Source organism: Talpa occidentalis, unplaced genomic scaffold, assembly GCF_014898055.3.
Source record: "Talpa occidentalis isolate TD23 unplaced genomic scaffold, MPIMG_talOcc4v2.1 talOcc4.4, whole genome shotgun sequence".
Taxonomy (NCBI): Eukaryota; Metazoa; Chordata; class Mammalia; order Eulipotyphla; family Talpidae; genus Talpa; species Talpa occidentalis.
Window position 1 is genome coordinate 32,368,775 of NW_023604295.1, and position 22,580 is coordinate 32,391,354.

At 38.2% G+C, this 22,580-nt stretch overlaps 1 protein-coding gene across 3 annotated transcripts; it reads right to left on the minus strand.

Annotated features, from left to right (window-relative positions):
• Window positions 1-2,005: 2,005 nt before the first annotated feature.
• Window positions 2,006-22,059, minus strand: TRA2B (transformer 2 beta homolog). Of its 3 annotated transcripts, none has more exons than XM_037525240.1 (9): window positions 21,791-22,059; window positions 10,947-11,080; window positions 9,740-9,902; window positions 8,020-8,208; window positions 6,573-6,688; window positions 5,486-5,569; window positions 4,216-4,275; window positions 3,879-3,952; window positions 2,006-3,005 (listed from the first exon to the last, which is right to left on the minus strand). In XM_037525240.1, exons 1-9 carry the CDS (start codon window positions 21,824-21,826, stop codon window positions 2,995-2,997), a joined length of 867 nt encoding a protein of 288 aa, XP_037381137.1. In that variant the 5' UTR covers window positions 21,827-22,059; the 3' UTR covers window positions 2,006-2,994. The 3 variants fall into 3 exon arrangements, with proteins under 3 accessions (XP_037381137.1, XP_037381138.1, XP_054556397.1); XM_037525241.2 differs by having other exon boundaries at window positions 3,879-3,949; window positions 21,791-21,995; XM_054700422.1 differs by lacking the exon at window positions 10,947-11,080 and having other exon boundaries at window positions 21,791-21,829.
• Between the last annotated feature and the right edge of the window lie 521 nt (window positions 22,060-22,580).

Below are 22,580 nucleotides of genomic sequence, written 5' to 3' on the forward strand. Positions count from 1 at the left end.
TGTTATAATGGTGAAACTCATTTTTAGATTAACAGGAATCATTAAACTCTCTCAGTCTACAACTGTTTATAAAATACCCACCAACCTCACACACTGACCAAAGTGACTAGAAAGGTAAACCGTCACATCTGCATCCCATTTATGAGCCACTACTCTCTTCAATCCCCAATATTACTACTCTCATGCACAACTCCCTCAATAAAGGGAGTTGTAACAGCTTTCATTTGACAGTCATCCAAGGTCAATGACTCAAAGGTAACTTAGTGTAACTTTAACTGTATGGAAAAGTTTCATCAAACCTGACAGATATATTTGGATCAGCTTTCTCTTCACCATCTGATTCTCCTTAAGACCCCCCAAGCGTCTTTAGTGCCAATGAACTGGCTTCAATTTAATTATAAGCCAACATTCAATATTTTTATTTCAGAGATTGAGGATTTCTTAAATGCCTCCCTCCCAAATTCATTTCAACTCTGGGATGCTGTAAATTTCCTGAATGTGCTTTCATGACTATCAAAATTCAATTAGTTCAGCAATCCTCCAAACCACCACTGCATTTGGTTTCAATAATCTCAAGTCTTACAGTTATAAGCAATGTTAATAGTGTTATTAGTATATATGAAAGTCCTTTATTTTTTTTGCCTGAAGTGGGAATTAATTTCAAGACACTTTTGATGCCATCCCCCTTCCCTGGTTTTGACATTAAGTCACTTTAAATTGCTCCTTAAACAGCTGCTTTTCAGGAACCAGATGATCACTATTATCCTCTACTTCCTTTCCTATGTTAGTTAGGAAAGGTGTCTCAACTTTTCAAGTCCATTTAAACCTAATTCATATTTCTATGTTTTCTTCAAGGTCTAGAACGTAATTGTGGTAGCAATCTTTATTAAAATTCCTCCAGATTCAAAAGTAAAATTCAGTTGCTGTTAGCTTTAAAAAGTGAACCCTTAATTGGCAAAGTAACCAGTAGCTTTATATAAATTATTTAATTGCAAGCCAATGCCGCCTGGTCCAACCAGAGATCTCGGAAATCTTTATTTCTTCCTTCACACTAATTAAAGTGGGTCTTTGGCTAGGGAAACCCAGTGAGACCTCTACCAGATGCTGTCTTGGGGCTGGCCCTACCCTCCTACACACCCACCCCCACCCCCTTCTCAGCTTTTAAACTACTCTCTCATAATGCAACTTCTGGGCCACATACTAAAACTTGAAACAATTGTCTAATGAGAATAATTTTTATTTTCCAAATGGGCGGAGAACAGATAGAAAAAATGTAGCTGAATGGTGTTAAGTACTTCTGGGTGCTTAACACAAGCAAGGACAGATTTCCATGTGTATGTAATAGCTACCAAAAGCATGATATATCTGAGACACTGTTCCCAGTGAGTTTGACAAGTAAGTGCAAATGTTGCCTAAGCCACCAGCATATACAACCATCTGGTTACTCAGATCAGAGGTTTTTAAAAAGGTTTTCCGACTATGGGTTGAGATTGCCCAGGCTCAGATTCCAGGATGGTCACTTTTGGCACTCAGTTATTTGAACTAAAGTATATGCTATACTACAATTGCTACACACTAAAAACATGCAAAGTGCTCTATAAAGTACTGGGACTTACTAAACAACATCTAAGTACTAAAAAAGGTCAGTAGGTTCATAAAGCTTAATTACCTGCCTACAGAAATTCCCCTAGAATTGGCCATCGAAACAAAACTAAACTGATTAGTAATACATGTTTCAGGTATACCCTGGGTCGCGTGGAAACTAAAATTACTTAACAGAAGTCATTCTGAAGTAGAGAGAATTGTTTCAATGCCTAGTGACTCACTCTCACTGAATTTCCCATAAACATGTAGTATGTATTTCCAAAACCAGCAAAAATTATGTATCTCAGGCCAAGGGATACTGCATTAGGAACTAAAAAGTACGAAAGAACCGTAACTGTTAAGTATCAAAACAAAAAAAAAAATCTTCTTTGTAAACTGAGTTGTACCAGCCTTTTTCTCATTTCATTTGCGTTTATTTAAACACAGTTCTCAAAACATTTGAGTAAATTGGGCCTCCTTTGGTAAGCAAAGGACCTGAAAATAATATTTAAAAAATGAACAGGCAAAGTCTTCAGATCATCCACAACACAGGTGTAGTGTTCCCTTCTCTTTCCCCAAACTCTGAGCACCCAAGTTTTTTCATATAATCTAAGAGCTAGAACAACAAGAGTACATTGTGGTGGAATGTATTGTCACTTGCTGATAACTAGGTTGAAATACCATTATCCCCTTGTAACAGCTTTAAGAAATAGCCTTTTAAAGGCATACACTGTGTAACTCTTCTTATTCCCTGCTATATATAATACAGATTACATAAAGGCTGACAATTCCACATTTATATAAGCATTAAGCATTTGCTGTATTGAAAGATCTTTAGTTCTAATACTAGCAGTACAGAGTTACAGAGCGTAATTTTTAACACTTAGTTGCAGGAATATTAAGTATGGTATGTATCATGGACTGGAGGAAAACGGGCAATTTTTTTTGTCCTGAAATTTACTACTGACAACCTAATCTTAACAGTTCTGCTAAGCATTGATATGTTAGAAAGAAAAGTAAAAATCAAACTTTATTGTTGCTTTTTGCCATTTGGTAGCATTTTACACACAGACGCCGATCTTCAGAATACCCTGGATTCAGTAGAAAAACCTTTTAAATGAAGTTTTGTACAATAGAAACTTCTCAGCAGTCAAAATTTAGACTGTAAAAAAATACATGCAAAACATACTTTTCTGAAAACACTTAACTTTGAACAAAGCACCGAACTACACAAATGCAGAATGAAAACAGCATTTCAACTCCACCAAAAGTAGTCATCATAAAAGGTGTAAAAGTCACCTAACTTCACTAGGCACTGTTCACTTTTTAAACAGGAGACAATAAAAAATATTGTCCACAAACAATATCCCAACTGTAGGGCATGTTTCAGAATGTCTTCAACTTCATGCTTTAATAGCGACCTGAGAAGAAAAGAAATATGCTTCAGTGTCAAGATAATTAACAGAAACAGCAGCAGCAAGGGAGAGCTGAGGCTTTAGACCCTCAGATGTTTTCAAAGGGTATTAAACTTACAAAGAGAAGTCACAAATGGCAACAGAATATACATTTCCTACATTAATTAGGTCTAAAAGTAGGATTCCAAGAAATGTTCTCATATACTTTTCCTTTACCCTAGACACAAAATGTGGGATATGTTTATGTGTGCAAAATACAACTATTTGAATTAATCCAATCTCTGTCAAAGGAACAGTTGCTGTAGTTTGGTAAGCCAGGAAACATCATACCATTACAATATGTAAAGAAACTCATTATCAGGCTTCCCTGGTGCAACAAGGGGTTAAGTATCAGCACTATGAAGCCATTGCAGCATGAGGTCGATCCCCAGCCAGGGAGCTAACTCACATGGCACAGCAGACCCCTCCCTGGCTTGTCCCCTGCTCCCCTCAGCAGTATATTTCAGTAGATCTGCCTGTTCCGCCAACCACTATGTCTCTGGTGAATCCTCTCACCCCCATACCTCTGACCTACACTACAGTTATCTATGCATAAATAATAAATCTTTTATTTTTTTATATTTATTTATACAAGAACCGGGGTAAAGTAAAGATTCGAGGGAGGGTGAGAGGACTCACCAGAGACAGAGGGGAGCAATAGGCAGACTGACGAAATACACTGCTGAGGGGAGCACTCCATGTGGGACCCTCGCCGGCCAGGACTGAACCGGCGTTGCAGAGGCTGCGGACAGCTTCAGAACAGCGCTCAACCGCCTAAGCCACCAGGGGAGGCCCCAATCTTTTTTTTTTTTTTTTAAGAAAATCATCAGAATAACTTACGAGGCGAGTATGATCGAGATCTGGAACGTGATCTGTATCCTCCACGACTATAGTAAGGAGAAGGTGACCGTCTTCTGTAAACAAATGTCAAGATAGTCTAACTCTCCACAGATTACAAATGATACACTTTTATCATAATCACAATCTATCAGGTCTAATCCCGCCATATTGATCCGACAATCTGCTAACCTGTCATTAAGATTCATTTATAGTATCTAAATGAACTTTTATGCAATCTAGTTCTGAATGCCACTTATAATTTATCAAAATACTTGTAAAGTGGGGTTTTTATGTGAGCCATACTGTTTTACAGATTGGAAATTCTCTCCTGGCATACCGGTAAATCTGATCCCTGTCTTGAGCAGCTCTCCATCCTCCTCCTCCTCCACCTCCTCCTCTGTAAGAGCAGAAAAACAACATACATTCATTTTTGCAAGTTCTTCTGAAATATACCATTAATGCAGAAAAATCAAAGAACAGAAATAAAAACTCGTTTCTTGTAAGTGAAATGATAAGACATCCCTTTTTGCAAATGGGCCTATAGCTCTCTCTTGTGGCTGGAACAAATTTGATAAAACAAGTAACATTTCTAAATAAATGCTTGAATGAATTAAAATGTGGTGCAGGGGTTAGTCTCAGTCAGCGCAATCAAGCTATCACCAGCCACTGTGGCATGGGTTCTATCCCTGCCCAGGGAGCTGACCCATATGGTACAGCAGACCTCTCCTACCCTTGCTGGCTATTCCCCTCAGCAGTGTATTTCAGTCAATCTGCCTGTTCTGCTCCCCACTGTTTCTGGTGAATCCTCTCATCCCTCACAACCGAGGTCTTATATGCATTAAAAAAAAAAATCTTGGGCCTCCCTGGTGGCGCAGCAGTTGAGCATTGGGTTGCGAAGCTGCCCGCAGCCTCTGCAGCGCTGGTTTGATTCCCGGCCACCGGGCGAGGGTCCCACATGGCGCGCAGACCTCTCCTGCCACCCGCTGCAGACCTCTCCTGCCACCCGCTGCTCCCCTCAAACAGTGTACTTCGTTGGTCTGCCTGCTCTGCTCTCTGTTCTGGTGAAATCTCTCACCCTCCCGCACTTCTGACTGTACCCACTGCTTGTATAAATAAATAAATAAATAATCTTTTTTTTAAAAAAAAATCTTAAATCAATATATTAAAATATTCACCTCTCACTTGCTGTGGTCAATGCATACTACACAAAATTACATTTTGGCTAGGGAAGGCCTAAGTTGCCTGCCTTGCCAAAATACACTGTCACTTCATTTTTATCTGTTCAAGTACTCTCAAAACATAAAGAAGTGTTTTTCAAGTATAACAAGCATTTTCCTAATAAACCCCCTTAGCTATTATAATATTCTCTGTTGTCCTTTCATAATTACTTCACTCTAAGATTCACCCCCATGTTCTATCTATCGACACATTAGATACTTTTAAAAATTGCTTTTTATAAAGCGGTGTTTTAAAACTCTACTCCTGGATTTTTTAAGTATAAAAGGGAAAGCTTCTAGTAAAGGCTAAAACTTAGGTACAGTGGTGCTTTATAAGAGTTGATGCTTCCTTCGAGTTCTTGGCAATGTTAATCTCCACGGTTAACTCACCTGTATGATCTGCTATAGTAATCCCGATCATCGTAACCTCGGTCATAGCCTCTGTCATAGTAATCACGACGTCGTGAGCTGCCACTGTAAACAGTAATTTAATATCTGTTGTTAAAAATGGATCAGATACTTATGAGTAGCAGTAGCAGAACATGTGACTATCTCATTTGGGTCTTGGGGGTTAACATACAGGCCACACAAGCAAGCTTATGGACACTAGACAACTGTTTCAACCTCTTTATCCCTTTTCCCTCAACAAAAAGATATCTGCTAGTAACTATGAATCTCCAGGCAATGCTTTCCTACTACTATGTTAATTAGAAAATGAATACTTTTACCCCATGAAGTCACTTATGCTGAATTAAGTCACCTTTGCCTTTTCTCTTCTCACATACAATGTATACAAGTAATTACCAGTGCTTTTATGGTTAAGGAGGCAGATTCTTACTAATTTGTGTTCAACAACAACTCAAGTTTGGTAATCCCACATTTACCCCAGAGGAGAGTAAAATACATTATGTATGAGGAAAGTGGTACCGAGAAAATCTTTAGTCTACAGAAGTAGACTGAAAGTAGTACATTACAAACCTCTTCCTTGTAAGTGCACTGTATTTAAAGTAAATGAATTTATTTTGGAGCTTTCAGTCAGTAAAATATTCACTGGTCATAATGACCAAGGAAGGAAGCACTGTCTCACATTTCAAAACACTGAAGGTTTAGGTTTTCCAATGCTTAAGGGAATAAAAACTTACTATGTCCTTAAACAGCATTTTTATAAACTGCCCCATCCCCATTATATGGTTTGGTTTTCATTATCAGGAGAAATGGCCTAATCAGTAACATTTCATTACCCAGCAAAGCAAAATATATGGCATTACTTTATGATTAAGTGGGATGCGGTCTACTTAATCACGAGGATCAAAACATTTAGTACAAATAGTGTTTCTACTAATGTACTATACTGAATAGTTTTAGCCAGTGAAAAGAATGATTTTCGTTGTGGTGTAATTAAATGAAATGCCAGAGTCCCCACACCCCCCATTCCTTGGAGGAAGTGAACAAAATTAACCATTAAAATTAAACTTACTAGGTAGGTCTCCCCATGTAAATTCCTGGTGTTGGTGTATGTGGTCTTTTTGTTATAGAGAAATCAACTCTGATTCTACGTCCATCAAGCTCCATTCCATTGGCACGCTCCTTTGCCTTTGAAAGACAGATACATAAGTAGTTATATATATCACGGATATACAGTTGTTATTCAATAACCATAAATGACCTCCACCAAAAACTTAAACCAGACATATTACTCCCTTTTACTTTTTGGTGCATTAAATTCTTTTAACGTTGACCATAACACATGTCCTACATCTTAGTAGGATTCCTTCTTAGCAGCAGGTTAGTAGCTGCTCCCCCTAGTAAATTTATTTGTAAAAGCTAGCAACAGAAACTCAGAATTTAACCAAAAAGCTACAAAGGCTGATCTAACCCACAAAATACTTAACATGATTATTATGCCCAATTATAAATGTGACACACTATTTCTATTTTACAGCATTATTTAGTTGACAAATCCTGAATCCCCCAATATTTAAATGGCTAGGAGGAAAAATGAGTTCAAAATATTTCATGATAAAGTAACATGAACATAGCTCCACTGATTTACATGTCTACGGCTTCTTTTTGCTTTACAACAGCACAGCTGAAAAGCTGTAACTGAGAGCCTAAAGCTCACAAAGCCAAAAATATTTATGGTGTAATCCTTCACAGAAAAGTTTATGGATGTCTCTGGAAGCAAAAAATGTTAAAGAAAAGATGAAGGAAGCTTGCAAGTAGTACACACTAACACGGTATGTACTTAAAAAAAATTCCATTTCAGAAACTTGAGCATCTGGCTCAGAACTTATTTGAGGAGGGAGAAATAGTAGATGAGGTCACCTTTAAAATAGTTTATGGCTTTCAAATGTTCAGTTTTATAAAGAACTCTAAGATAATTTTATCTAGAGCAATGTGTTTAAAGAACAGATTCACACCCTCAAATTTTAACTTTAGTATCTATATCAAAACTTATGTTGCTTCAAGTTAAATATAAAAATCTGTCACCAAATATATAATCAAAACCACTTCCTTTTTCCTAAGACATAACTTTTACCTTTAAAATGTTTTGCTCCACTCTAGAAGATAGCCAATGGAAACAAAGATGAAATATTGTAAGCCCTAAATATATGCCATTATCTTCAATAGCTTTTGTATGAAGCGGTATGTTGGGACTTACTTCAAATAACACGGTGGGTGCTGTGTTGGGCCACAAAGGGGAGGGGGGTGGTTAATGGACCAACTGCTATAGTTCTATTTCTGAAAAAATAAATTCAAAGTGCTAAACACTCCAATACTTGCTGCTATAACAATGTCCTTTACTCAAACCACAGTTGCACACTATTTACGCCATAAAAGCAAAACGGGCTTTACCCTAGCACTTGTTCATCAGTACTCTGGAATTAATAGAATTGTATTTTATACAGTAAGACATTACTTACTTCCTTGGCATCATCTACATTTTCAAAATATACAAAGGCAAATCCTCTTGAACGTCTAGACTGTTGGTCATATACAATAGACACATCAGCAATGGGGCCATATTTAGAGAACACTTCCCTTAGATCTCTCTCTGTAGTGTACAAGCTCAATCCAAATACTCCAAGACAACAGTTGGGATCAGGATTTGCCTAGAAATAGAAAATGGGTCTTTAAAACTTAAAAAATTTGTTCTAAAGTTTAAAAAAAAAAAAAAAACCCAGACATACACAAATTAGTCAAAAAATGTCACTATCAATTAAAGCAGATAATCAATTAAATACTTTCGAAAATATTGCTAGCAAGTGTATTTGAGAATGGGCAGAAGAGACTACATAAGAAATGACTTTTCAATTTTAGAGTTAAGTGGGGAATTAGGGGCTCAGATTAGTGAAAAGTAAACTGGCATCCTGTTTGGAGACTGAAGGGCAATCTGCTAAAGCAATCACACATTTTAGGAACTTCTAAGCAATGTGCACACATTTACAACATCCAACAGAAGGATGAGAAATAGCATTTTGAGTCAGAGAAAAAGGATAAATGATTAAAATACTGATATAATGCCCATTCAAGGAAATGTTCTGCACTGTAAGAGACAACAGAAGGGCATGCTCATCTTGATTCTTTACTTGGAAAAACCGTATCATGGAGTTCACATATACACGTAAGTGAAGCTATAGGTGTATCCAACGCTTCTTGCAATCATTACAATAAAGAAAAAGGACAGGCTGCTGATATTCTAGTTGCTACAATGAATTTACCAAAACGTTTTATTCCACTAGTTTTTTGTTATGTAGACAAATTCCATTCCACTCACTCAAATACCACCCCCCATTTGGAACTTCTCATGAAGGTAAGAGAAGCCTCAATACAAGTAAGTTTTTTTTGCTACCTTAAAGTAGAATGCCCCATTTGGTATGACTTGGTAGTTATTTTGTGTGTCTGGGAAGGCTCAAACTTTCCCCATATAATTTTATATGAGAAATAAACACTCCCAAGCTCAAAACATAACTTAATACCCAAAGTAAAATAAATACTCATGCTTTACTAGTACGGGAAAACCTATACCTGAATGGAAACACACTTTTTTTCAATGGGAAAGTGAACAGAACGTTTTGTAAAAAGCATATTACATCCAAAAAGACCTCAGTAACAGTACTACATGCTTTTGTAATGGCGCAATCAATGTGACAATGTTTTGTTTAGATGTGACTGATATGGGGCCTCCCTGGTGGCACAGCGGGTTGAGCACAGCACTGTGATGGGTTCAATTCCTGGCCAGCCTGGGAGATTCCCAGATGGCACAGCAGACCTGTCCTGTCGCAACCGCTGCTCCCCTCAGCAGTGCTTTCAGTCTGTCCGCCTGTTCTGCTCTCCACTGTCTCTGGTGAATCCTCTCACCCTCCTGCGCCTCTGGCCTGTACCCCAGCTATTGCATAAATAAAAAATAAAAATCTTTAAAAATAAATAAAAAATAAATGTGACTGGTAAGGCAACCTCTGGACATCACTTTGAAGATAGCTTAAAAATAAAGGAAAGGACTGTCTTAATATGCTTATTCAATGCGAAAACTCCAGTGTAAAATAATATAAAGTCCTAACTTAAAAACAACAAAAAATTTGTGTTATGTAAAGTGCCTATAGTTGGGTCCACAACTTTAAAACCACAATTTTTTCACCTTACCCGATTCCCAACATGACGCCTTCGAGTAGACATGGGAGAATGACTGTGGCTATGCCGTCTTCGATAGTCTCGACTGTAAGACCTGCTACGGGATCTTCTATGGGAGCGGGACCGAGAGCGTGACCTTGTGTAATGCCTCCGAGAACTTCTTCTGGATCTAGACCTGCAAGACAAAAGCTTAGAGGTTATGACTGAATAACCGACAATAAGACACAGCTTTCAATTTTTAAAAACATCTATTCTAGAGTTACACATCAAAAGACGGAACACAAGCCAGGCATTTACTAACAAATGGTGCCAAGTGGAATCTATACTTGCTGCTCTATTGTCTTACTTCAACTCTACAAAAAGTTGCAAAAAACCACCACTATCTCTCTTCTAACATTTCCTAAAATAACTAAGGAAGAAAGGGAAAATTATCTTTTGAAAATCATGAAAACATAGTGTTTCATAGCTTGATCTGTGTTCTCTTCAACTCAGAATACCACCCTGTTTTCTGCTCCTCCAATTATGCCCACCATTCATTTAGATAAAATCACCATCATAGTAGCTTTCTCCAGCCACTAAAATCAACCAATTGTTCTTAATTAGAGTGAGCATTATCAATTGTGATATAAACCAGGACAAGTTGTAAGAGAGAAAAGAGGTACTCTATAATCAAGCCTGATAACAGGCATAAACTGGGGCCATACCGGGCAAACCAAGACGTATAGCCTACCTTTGACCAACGTTAAAAAAAAAGAATGCGCTCTGGTGAAGTATTTTTGTGGTAAAATACATGTATATAATACTAGACCACACCTATTTATCAAGAATTGCAGTTACTGAAAGCCATATTCTCCAATATATTTGCCATACTAATAAAGCAGCATACTTAAACTCAGTGAATCCTTGCAACAATTATGAAGAGTTGGTGCTATTACTAACTTGCCTTTTATAGAAAAGAAAGCTAAGGTTGAAAAAGGTTAAGTAATCTGCCCAAGTCAGGAAAAAAAAAATAGAGTAAGATTTGAACCCTAACTCCAAAAGCCCAGGCTCTTAACCACTTAGTCTTCTCTCCCAGAACTTACAATTAAGTTCATTTCTAGTACCGGTATTAAATAGGCCAACAAATGATCTAACCCTCTCTAGCTTCCTAATTTACAAAGCACACACCAATTTCACAGCTAAGAGTAACAGAAGAAAATCCCAAGACAGTCTTTCTTACCTAGATTCAGATCTGGACCTGGACTTTGATCTGGAACGCCTGGAATCTTCCTTGGAGCGAGACCTTGCAGGGGTATGCCTTGCAGATTTCCCAGATCCATGAGCACTTCCACTTCTGGAAGCAGAACGGGATTCCTACACGCAGATGTCAAAAGTTTAATTTGTATACTTTCTGGGCAACTTTAAAAACAAATAAGCTGCTGTGAGGTAAATGGTGAGGGAAAGCAATCCCCTTCCAAGATAAGAAAACACAGGTAAGGGCAGGAACTGAATATACCTGATATTAATAGTTACATTGCTCCAACTGACATAAGTCAATTAACTTGACCTTTCCACCTTTTTTGGAGCAGGGATTAAGAGTTAACTGACCCCACTCTTCAGAAAGGGGTGCCAAAGCCAAGCAGTTAAGGGAGCTGTCCAAGGACTGTGTTTCGGGAACATTACTCCATTGAGACTAAAGAAAGAACCTTATTAACTATGACACCTACACCTTATACCTATTTCAATCAAGTAACAATCAACGAAACCAAACCCTATGAAATTCATAAAACTTACTTTTAAAATGCCTTAAAAAAGTAAGATCTCACCTTTTCAAGTTGTACTTATTGTTGAGTGGAGAGACAAGGATGATGTTTCAAGCCCTACCGAAATAGAAATGTAATGGAAATAAAGGACTAGCTTTTGAAGGACACTTGACTGTTAAGACCCTATTACATCTAACCAGTGGGAAGCCACTAAGATCCTTAAAGAACCAAATAGAACTACAACAGAGAAGCAGTTAACTCTGCAGAATCACTAGAGAAAGTACCAGAGATCTACAGCTTCCTCAGGTAAACGGAGATGTACCAGAGTAAACAGATGGAAAACTGGGAATGATTAAGATTGAAGTTATGTAAGACACACTAAAACCACAATAGATTAATTCATAGGGCCCAGAAGCAACCAAGTTCAGGGACTGTATGCAAAAGGCAAAGTTTACATATATACAATCCAAAATTGGGACTAGCTGCATAGGTGACTGGCATCAAAAAAGTCTTCTAAAGAAACTAGCCAAGGAATGAATTAACAGGACTAGTTCATCCATGATCCTAAGGAAAAGTCAATTTACCAGAAGCAGCACACAAATATAGCAAGCAATGGAACTATGGAAAGCTTTGCCAAGGAATCAAAACAGAAACGTAAGACAGAACCAAAGGAGAATCCAATACCTAAAAAGACAATCTTACCCATCTGAAAATTAAAAGGCATAAAAAAAAATTGCTGACTCTTCCCACCCAAGACAGAGTGAAATGGTCAATCTTAAAAAAGGACACTGCATTAAGTCACTGTAGTTATCAATGTTGGAACTGCTGGACAAAAGTTATCAGAAGAGACCTTTCTATCTTGGTAGACCTTCTTGAAGGAAGACACAGGTTATTTTAAACTACAGCCCAAAACATACATTCTGTGATTTATAGCATATGGAGAAAATGTGCAAGATTCTTCCTATAATGCTCAAGGGATAATTTTTTTTAATGTTATGCAGAAGAAACAAATTAAGACTTAAAGATTGAAACAAGGAAGAGTAACTCAGCAAAGTTAAAATGAGTTCTGGTCTCCAGAACTAAAACAATTACTGAAACTTCAAATTTATACAGCCATCATAAAACATGGTGTGAAGGGGCATCATGCAACAGCCTGCCCTCTCACTCCCTTTTAGTGACTGCACAGACACGCAAAGAAAAAAATGGTTCTCTTCATTACTCTTCATTATTAATAATAGCTGACTTTAACATCAAGGGCTGGCTGAAAGATGCACTGCAGCTCCTGATAATCCCTTTCCTTTCCTGGCAATTATTCTGGACACTGGGACATTTTACCTTTACTTTGACAAAGTTCTCAAAAATGGGGGTAGTATCTGCCACAGGCAAAAACTATCTAAAAGAAAGTAGAAATAAGGAACCCAAAAGTTACGAAGGCTTTGTTTACTCCCATGGCACATTATTTCATAGAATGATTTTAAACCTTTAATGGAAATCTGAGCAAACAGTGATCTAGAAAGGAAAGCAGGGGAGAAGACACTCTTGGATACAAAGATGCCTTGGCTAAGATGTCTTAGTGTAGGAGATAAAGATACCAATGAAACTATTCTATGAGTATTAAAAAAAGGAGGATACCAAAAAATCAAGATTCCTTTTAAACCTCTTGCTTAATTAAACAGAAGTCTTATTCTAAGCTAAGATGCTATGCTAATCAGTCCACTAAGGAAGAGAGCACTTCTAGACTAGAACATAAGACTAACAAACCCCCCCTTATGAAATTTTAGGTCAAAGATAGTTATCTCCAACTATAAAATGTTACAACTCAACCTGATGTAACCTAGCCATGCACAAATATACACATTTTTCAAGCAACCACTTCTTAGACTAGAAAGCAGAAATTTTCCCTTCCACACTGACACTTGGTTTTCTCACCCAGGATACTGTAGAAGTCAAACCCCTTTGTAGTTACATTGGTCATGCAAAGAAATATATGCAAAGAAATTTAGTCTAGAAAATATGAGACTTGAAACTATTAGTCAACTGTTAAATGCCTAACATTAACTTTCAATCTTAATCTATAGGTAAATCTACAAAGAGCAGCTGGGAAAGCCCCTAAAAAAAGAAAAGAAAGTCCAAGTCCACTCTTAAAACTGAAAAAAACCAGAAATGTCAACACATTAAAACCCTACCAAAAAGTAGCACTAGCCCGATATCAATACCTCAAGGAAAAGGATCATAAACTTAAAAGTTAGCATGAACAAAATAGTCAGAAATTCCTGAAAAAGTCAAGGACTCACGATCTTATGGAACAAAACATTTTAATCTATACACCTTCCTAATCTAAGAATATTTCAGAAAACTCTTTGAAAGAAATGACAGAAGTGGGAGTAACCATATAATCATTACTTTTCTCCGGTGTAATTAAAAATACCTAGAAGCGGCAAATTAGATTTAGACAGTGGCTTAAAGAGAAGTATACAGTTTAATCTACACAGGTTGAAAAATTACAGGTTCCTTTAGTCGGTTAAGAACCAATTCTTAAAAGCACCAGACATTTATGATGCTATTTAAGTCTCACCCATTTAGTCAATTTCAGAAGCTTTATGCTCCGTGTCCATGATTTTTTCCTTGGCAAAAGCATCTTCCTGAAACCTTGTTTCTATGATCATCTCAGCTCTACCTGCCAATGGCATTAATCAGCCTTCTTGAGGTATTGTACTTCATTGTCTGTGCCAGAAGAAGCATGTCCCCCCCCACCTCCACTTCCTTATCTCCCCAAAGGCCAGTGAAGTAGTGAAGACACTCTTGGGGACAAAGAGACCTTGGTTAAGGGAAAAAAACTGGAGTGGATGATACCGTCCACTAGCATCCATGTATTTTTGCTTCATGTCTATATACAGCTTGAGTCATATAGTCAATTCCAAACTGCATTCTTCTCCTTGGAGGGCTATCAGGACTTTTCTCTTTTGAACCCCAAGGATCTTTCAGTCATCCACTTCCTTTTTACCTCCCTGCTCTACCTAATCTGTAATGTATTAATCTATTAGCTTATATAAAGAAATTTTACAAATCAGTATTAAGGCAACACAAATGCTAAAATACTTTAACCACCTATAAGACATAGGAATAAAAAGTACAAACTACACACTTACTAGGCCCTACACTCTTAAAATAATGCAACCTTTAGGAAATGTCATGTCACTTTTCCTAAGAGATTTAAGATCTGACAACTCTCAAAGCTTTTTTTTTTTTTTAAAAAGGTTGTCTTTAGGAAGGAGAAGTGACACTCCTGGCTTTCCCACAGGGTAGAAGACAGCTGTTGGCTGGCTACTACTACTTATTGACACTTTCCTTGTCTCATCCAACTGAAAGTTAACATTATACCAGTCACTTGACTCTTCTATTCAGCTAAAACAAAACACACAGAAAGGAAATGACAGAACTACAGGTTTTATTTTCCCACTGGTTGTGGAAGTGGGGTCCAGAACAAAGTTACTCTATGTAATCTATACCTCTTCACATTCTAACTGTTGACAGTAGAAAAGGGAATAAGCTGATTCCTGAATAAAGAATCTGCTACTATTGTCACTGTAAGTTAGATTTTCCCGTAACTTGCATGACCCATCTTATTCTAAGGAAAGTCAACTTATTTTTGGTAATAAGTTATACAGCTGGAAAAGGCACCAAACAAAAGAATTAAGAACCAGCCATATGAATTTAGCAAAAACATTCCCTTTAAAGTTAGGGCCCAAATGGCCTGGTTTCCCACTAATGCCACCTGGAAAGTGATGCTTTCATAAATGCCTCAAAAACTATCCTGTTCAATACTTTATTTGGATGTTGGGGGTTTGGACACATCGCCTTCCCAGTAACATTCTTTAGTAAAGCTTTGACAAACTTACGAAACACTTTACTATCACTGCTCAGTATTGAAGGAGAGGGGTCAGTGCATTAAAATTCCAAAGGGGTGGGGGTGGCAGAGACCACCAGTTCCAACTCTAGAGGTAGGCACTGTTGCCCCAGCATCAGCAAAGTTAGAGGAAAAGTCTAGAGGGGACAACACGAAGTCAACTGTTACCCATGCTTGGAGACCTCATTCCTGCCTGATATTTGACTACAATAGATTATTTTTTAAAATTGCATTCAATCATTTGACTAAGAGGTTAAAATTAGAATTACCTAATTTAAACGTTTCCCCTGGAAGGCACTTCTTTACCCTGTATATATTTTCTTCTATTAAACAAATAATGCATGCATGTTTAGCAAAATATACAGGGACACATAAACAGACTAGTAATTACTTAGCGTAGTGCTTTCTGATTCCAGATTACTTCTTATCTTAACTTCATTTTTATTTCTTTTCTTCATTCTTCCGTTTCAAATTCTGACTTCTTTCATCTTCCCCACTTCACACAAATTGCTCAATATTCTACAAGTGGGACTTCTGGTCTGATAATTAGCATGCATTCTTTCTTTTATTTTTTCAAATTTCAGCTTCACTTATTCCTGAGCTTCAAATACTCATTTATAAAACTTGTCAAATGACGACTTCCGCATTTTCCTTCTTCAACATTAACCTTAATAGAAAAAGAACAGGATGAAGAATATTTTAAAACTCCAGGATAAAATCCAGTGCCAAACTGAAACTAGAAAAAAAAAAAAATCCCTTTTGATGTTTTGGATTAAAAAAAAAAAAAAAACTAGAATATGCAGCTCAAAAAACTGAAACTACATAATTTCTTGTTGATATATGGTAATCAATCTCATTTGTCTACTCCAAAATAGATTTATCATGCTTAAGTTCAATGTGAAGTGCGCAACTGAACATTTACTGTTCATCTAACATGTTAAAATCTATAATTACATTTCACACTTCTTACTTATTGTATTCATCAATAGAATGTAAGTGTCAAAAGCACATTTCTAGTCAAAAAGTGACATGTCAATACAAAAGTGCAAGAAAGGAAAGCACGGACAATTCATTTGTACAATAATGACAAGGCTCAGGGTTGAAGAGGCTTTACAAATTGTGATCTGGCTAGATAAACTGAGAACTGTATTTAATGCCACGCATTTTTGTATAGCATATCAAAAAAAATTTCAAAGAAATACAATGCCAGGCAATCTAAAAATTTGGACAATAGTATTCAATCCACCCCAGGAAGTGCTTAATGTGATTTTATAATATGAATTTCCATCTTAGACTAGTATCAAACAAAATCTAGTCGACCCAGCACTACATGCAAAGAAAGCAGAACAAACAACTCCAACAATGGTGTTCTCAGTTTTTTACAATTTCCCCCCTCAATGAACTATTAAAATCATCTGCTGTCCAAAAGAGAAAACCCTACTTTTAAAGGTGGTGAGATTGAAAGAAATTTATAGCTCACCTCCTGAAATATTTAAAAAGACAGTATCATTTAATAGCTCAATGAAACATGTCTTTGCTGAACACCCTGGACACAATACTGCCTTTATAAAACATCCTAGCTTTCCCTTATCCTGCATTTGCATCTTATGATTGTTCTAATTGCACTGTCAGTAATATCCTGGCCTAGTTTTATTTTCTCTGGGTGGGGGTGAGAAACGAAAGTTTTTATTATACCTATCAGCCATAAAAACCACCATGGCTATTATGGTAAGTAGTGCGATGTCTTTTCTAAGAAAGCATTATTTTCAGCATAGCTCTTCAACACCAACTACTATCTATTTAATCCAGGAAAATATAAGTTTTTTTTTTAAAACTTAAGGGACTCACAGTTAATTGATTTTCCTTTTTAATATCCATCACTAAAATGTAATGGGAAATGTTTGCTGGCAGCACAAATGTAATCGTGGAATCAGAATGCCCAAGCAGGTTTCCTCAGGGCCTCCTAGAGATTATGTACAGACATGGGGCTTAGATGCAGAAAGTAGTGGAATAGAGGCCAAACCTTTACATATCACAACTATTCAAAAATGGATGCACCTTCCTGCTGTCATTGTTACCCCATTCCTTACTTTATTTTATAATCGAAGACTACAACCAAGTATTGTAAATATTAACTTTATTTCAATCCAGCTCATGTGGCCACTTAATAAAACCAGATCAACTATTGGGCTGTTGTTACACACATTTGGTTAAGAGATCCTCCTTAGAACTAAGCAGAAATGTTTGCCATCAACGTTTTTGTTAAAAAGATACTAGGGGTTACAACCGGAATTCGTGTATTAAAAACATGCAAGTTGTTGATGAAAAGCTAATTTTTTAAAATATTGGGAGGGGGTAAAGAAATACTTGATCCTGCTACAGTAAGCTTGGCTCATATCAACCAACTGACATGTCTACATTAGTTGTAAGCTCATGCTTTTAAAAGATCATTTTGCAAAAAAATGCACAAGTTCTTAAGTATACATTCATATAACATACAATACTTTCTAGCAAAAGTTAAAGTATGCTTTTTGACCTTTTCAGAAGACTTTCTAAAAATACAAATCAATGCAAAAACAGGCCTCATTCATCCTGTATTAACAATCAACATTGATAAAATAATGATCTAACAGAATCTCCAAAATTCAACTCAAAGCAAAGATTTTGGGGGAATTTGAAGACTAACCTGCTACAGTGAAGAACTTTTTTGGACTTGACGCTTAAAAATCAAGACTAAGTGACGATATTCTATATAACCCACATCCACAAAATCTACACTGGGTAAAACTAACAATGCCTAAACATCACTCACCTTTCTATCACTATTGTAAGAAAAGGTTACACACAATGCTAAGGTTCAAGACGTACGGATATATTATCTTTCTCTTGGGCAAAGTGTGAACTCAACTATGAGATTTAATATTCACCATTCAGATTTTGGGTTTTATTGGAGGCAACATAAGGGGAAAGGGCTGTATGAGGTGAATTCCATTTAACATCATGTGCTATCACCTGCATTCTTATTCAACCTTTTGACAAAACCAGTAGTACTTACCTGGTAATCACTTGCAATTTCTGTCTCAAAATGCCAACATCTAGTGCCAGACAATATTCACAACATTAAAGCATTCTTAATTAAAATCGAGAAAAATATTCAACCTGGTTTCTTCAAGAGACTTGTACCTAACCAGACTCAGTGAAACAAAACAATGGCAACTATTTTCCTCTCACTCAACATTAACACAATTCTTTATTTAAGGAATTTGGTGCAATGGCTAAAATTCTTTAGAAAGAAACAGATTGAGATGTTTTAGTTTTGAAAATCAGAATTAGAGGCTGAAAACAAAAGAACAAAAAAAAAAAGGGACAATCTAAGATTAAGCAGAAGAGAAAAACTGCAGAATTTGAAAGGCAGTTTGATGGGATGGCATTCCAGGTGATTTCATTTCTAAGAAATTAAGACTAAAGATAGTATCTCTACTGTAAACATGTTACTTATACAAAACAGCCAATATCCTATCAGTATTTTCCTAAACTGTGTGCCATTGTAATCTTGATCTCACAGAATATAAACTCATTTGGTCCACTGAGTTTTTTGGATCTTAAGACTCATTAGCGATTAAAACTGTTGGAACAGCAAAACAGTGCCAAACCAAGATTAAACATACAAACCTATGTACGTAAACACTGACTATCGTTGAGCCTTAAAGATTCAACAATTCCCCAATTATCATGCACCTCTAAACTTGCTAACTCTTACCATGCTCTCATACTTCCAAATTGTGAATCAAAATAACTTAAGATTGCCTCTTTTTAACAAAGGAACTTGTCAACCGCTTTGCAAAAAAAACGGTTTGGTTAAGAGCAAGACTTGACTTTGGAGATGGAAAAGGATTTTCTTCTTTATGTTGGTTGGCCAGATAAACTGAGAAAAGTGCAAGCCAAGAGTGCACTAATAAAAGTGTGACACGAACTACAAAAATCCCAAGAACTCATCCTAGGACAAGGGAACACACCCAACCACAGTTCTAAGTATGTAGAACTTGATCAAGTTCAACATACTCGCCTAATAAGCCACTTGCAGAGTGACCAAATTAATAATCACACACCACCTCATTCTATTTAGAAAAGGAATTTATGGTCTTAGGAAGTGTGTTTGGTAACCTTCTATAAAGTTACCGGGGACAAGGAGACCATGACTGCATTTCCTGAATTGACTTCACTTGAGTTAATTTAGTTTAGGAGGACCCAGAGTGGAATGAAAGTAAGTAATTTTTCAGGATCCAGAGAAGTTATCCAAACCAGGAACGAAGATTACCCAGAAGGCAACTTTCCCACTGCTTTCAGACATTTACAAAAGTAAGTTTTTAGTCGAGACCTGTTCTACCTATGCTTTTTAATTGCAAATTTAAGCAGTTTCATCTACCTTTCTTTTCGCTTTTGCCAAACACTGTTTATGAGCAGAAACACGTTTCATGTCTATTCTAACTACCCCAACTGAAAGCCACCACGAACCACCACGCAAAATACTGTATGTTTCCCAAAATTTCAAAGTTTAAAGAAATCTCTTCCAGAAGACTCATAAAAGTATCAACTTCTGACACGTAACTTTTAACTCTCTCCTTAGAATTCAGTAAATACCCAGTCTATGTAATAGAACTGTGAAAAACACTAGGTCGTAGTTTGTACCAGAAAGGGGGAAAACGAATTCAAAAATTTCTAATTAACTGAGATGCCAATGCCTCTAGAGCTGGATCTCAAATCAGGACCTATTTACAACTGCTTCCCTTCTTTTGCAAAATATGCCAATTTACTCTTCTTCAGCCAAATTTCTCATCTTCCCAAGCACACCAATTTTAAGTAATTTACTCAGCTACATTCAACTGAGCGCCCCTTTAGCCAGTCAGTCGTCGTGTTTTCTCAACGACTGAGTTAGTAACAACACCTAGGATTAGTTTCAACAGTACATTCAACTTCTGGTAGAAACAATTTTACCTGGTGAGCTCAATCAAAACTTTGTTTACCTAAGAAAACCTAACCGCAGGCATACACCGTGGACACAGCAAGCTATATCATGTTAGGAAAAAAAATAGAAAAACCCAATATTCACCCTTATATATAAAGGCGAGGTCTTAGCAAATCAAATTGATCCGATTTGGCCCCAAAGTTACACATTGAGTTAAGGTTCCAGGAATTCACATAGGTATTGTATTAAAATACCCTTCTATCAATTCACCCCGAATCTGTTTTATACGACTGTGCTAAGATACTTCAATAGATTTACCTGTCAATTATTACTAAGATATTAAGGTGACTCTACCAGACAAAAAAAATACTAACAACTCACTCCTATCAAGTGTGTGTCAAGTTTTAGGCAGTTTTACACTAACAAATTCTCCTAATCTTTGGCTATGCAATAGTCTGGCAAACCTTTTTTTTTTGCATCGTCAATACCAAGGCCCTGAAACCAATCACCACAACATGCCGTTTAAGCCCGACAATGTCTTATCCCTGCAATTTACTCAACCTTCACCCAACTCCACTTTTGGAAGGCGGAGACTTAAAAAAAAAAAAAAAACCCCAACGAAACACACACACAAAACTACTACAATGCAAATGAACGACTCCCTACACTCTTCCCTGACAATTTCTCCTGGAATCGCGGTGGGGGAGGAGAGGGTAAACGGGACAACACTCCTGAAAGCAAAATCTCAGCGTCTTCGTGGTCTATTCTTTTCAGATCTATAATGACCTTTGCTTTGAAAACCTTCTTGGGATCAAATAAAAGCACTCCATTTAACCCAAACACAAAGCCCGCGCACAATCCCCTCAAGCTAACGGGCCCAGAACGTTCGTCTACCGCATTCATTTTCCTCCTCCTAAAATCGCCAACTTCCTAGTCTCCATACTTTCGGAGCCCACAAGATGAGCCTTCCTTATCTTGAGTACGGAAGTCGCCAAAGGAGGTCGCCTTTTTTTCTTTCAAGCCCAAGCGGCACAGTGAGGCGCGGGCCCGCGTTGACGCGCGGCTTCTCCGCCATTTTGTGCCTCTGGCAGCGCGCCCAGCCCGCCAGTCCAAGATGGCTGCGGCGAGGCTTCGCAGGAGAGCAACGGCGAAATAAGATACTGCTCCCCTCCCCCAACGCCGAGGGGACGCAGCGGCCATTTTTAATCTTCGCCCCCTTATAACGGAAAAAAAAAACCGCCGTCTCGGGGACAAGGCTACCTACACCCGCCGGTGGCCTCCTTCACGACTAAAGATATTTTTCACAGGGGCTTTCTAACTAGCCCCTGACTTCCATCGCTCCCGGCCTCAGACTTCGGCGTGTAAATCACCCGCCTCGAGGCCGACGGGCCTAGAAAGATACAAGAAGCTGGGACCACACAGCCGCCCCCTGCAACACCTCTACGTACCCGCTCGCCGTAGTTCTGCTCGCCGCTGTCGCTCATGACTCCTAGCTGCTATCGCCGCTCGACGTGCTTCCAGCGAAGCTGCCAACCTCCCGCACCTTCTTTACGGAGGCTCCGCCGCAGCCTCGCCGAGCGCACTGGTTTCCGAGCCGCCCAGAGCCGAAGCACTCCGCACCGCCTCCGCACGGACTCTAAGTCTTCCGGACGTGACGCGGCGCTCCTAAACTCGGCCCCTCCCCCTCCCAGAACGCGCGCTTTCTTAGCCCCGCCCCGCACTTGCCCTTTCTAGCGGCAGCGAGGTCAGACCCGGATGTGACGTCAGCCCCGCGCCTCCCCCGGCCCTGCCCCCATCCCTGGGGCTCAGTGAGGCGGGAAAGTGAGCGCGCTGGAAGGCTTCTGTAGTGGCCGCGGCGGGCCACGCCTGCGTCGCTTGTGTTATACTCCAGGGAAGCCGTCGTGCTTGAGCGAAAGGGACAGAAATGTTGCACTCAGTTTCCCCTCCTTCATTCCTTTCCGCTTTATTGCTGTTTTTTGTTGTGCCTTTCGTGGTGTAAGGGCCGTGTACTGGTTGCCCAGCTTTACCTTGAATTATTTAGTCTAGGTTGTACATTGTTTCCTGCCTATTTGAACACGTCTTCATGTGAGCACCTATTATATATACCAAAGCACTTTGCCAGACGTTAATGCGCCGGGTTCCGGCACAGTCTGCCCTGAGGAAGTTAGTGGTCTAAAAAGTGAGAACCGTTAAACAGCTTTACACAGTGATTTTGAGTGCTAAAGGCACGTCTGACTA

What these genes read in the sequence shown, in the direction of transcription:
- TRA2B (XM_037525240.1), bottom strand. Translation starts at nt 21,826, where the DNA reads ATGAGCGACAGCGGCGAGCAGAACTACGGCGAGCGG. An exon ending in AGGTCCAGATCTGAATCTAG is followed by an intron (nt 9,903 to 10,946) that starts GTAAGAAAGACT and finishes TTTGTCTTGCAG; the next exon opens with GTCTAGATCCAGAAGAAGTT. An exon ending in GGCGTCATGTTGGGAATCGG is followed by an intron (nt 8,209 to 9,739) that starts GTAAGGTGAAAA and finishes TTCTATTTCTAG; the next exon opens with GCAAATCCTGATCCCAACTG.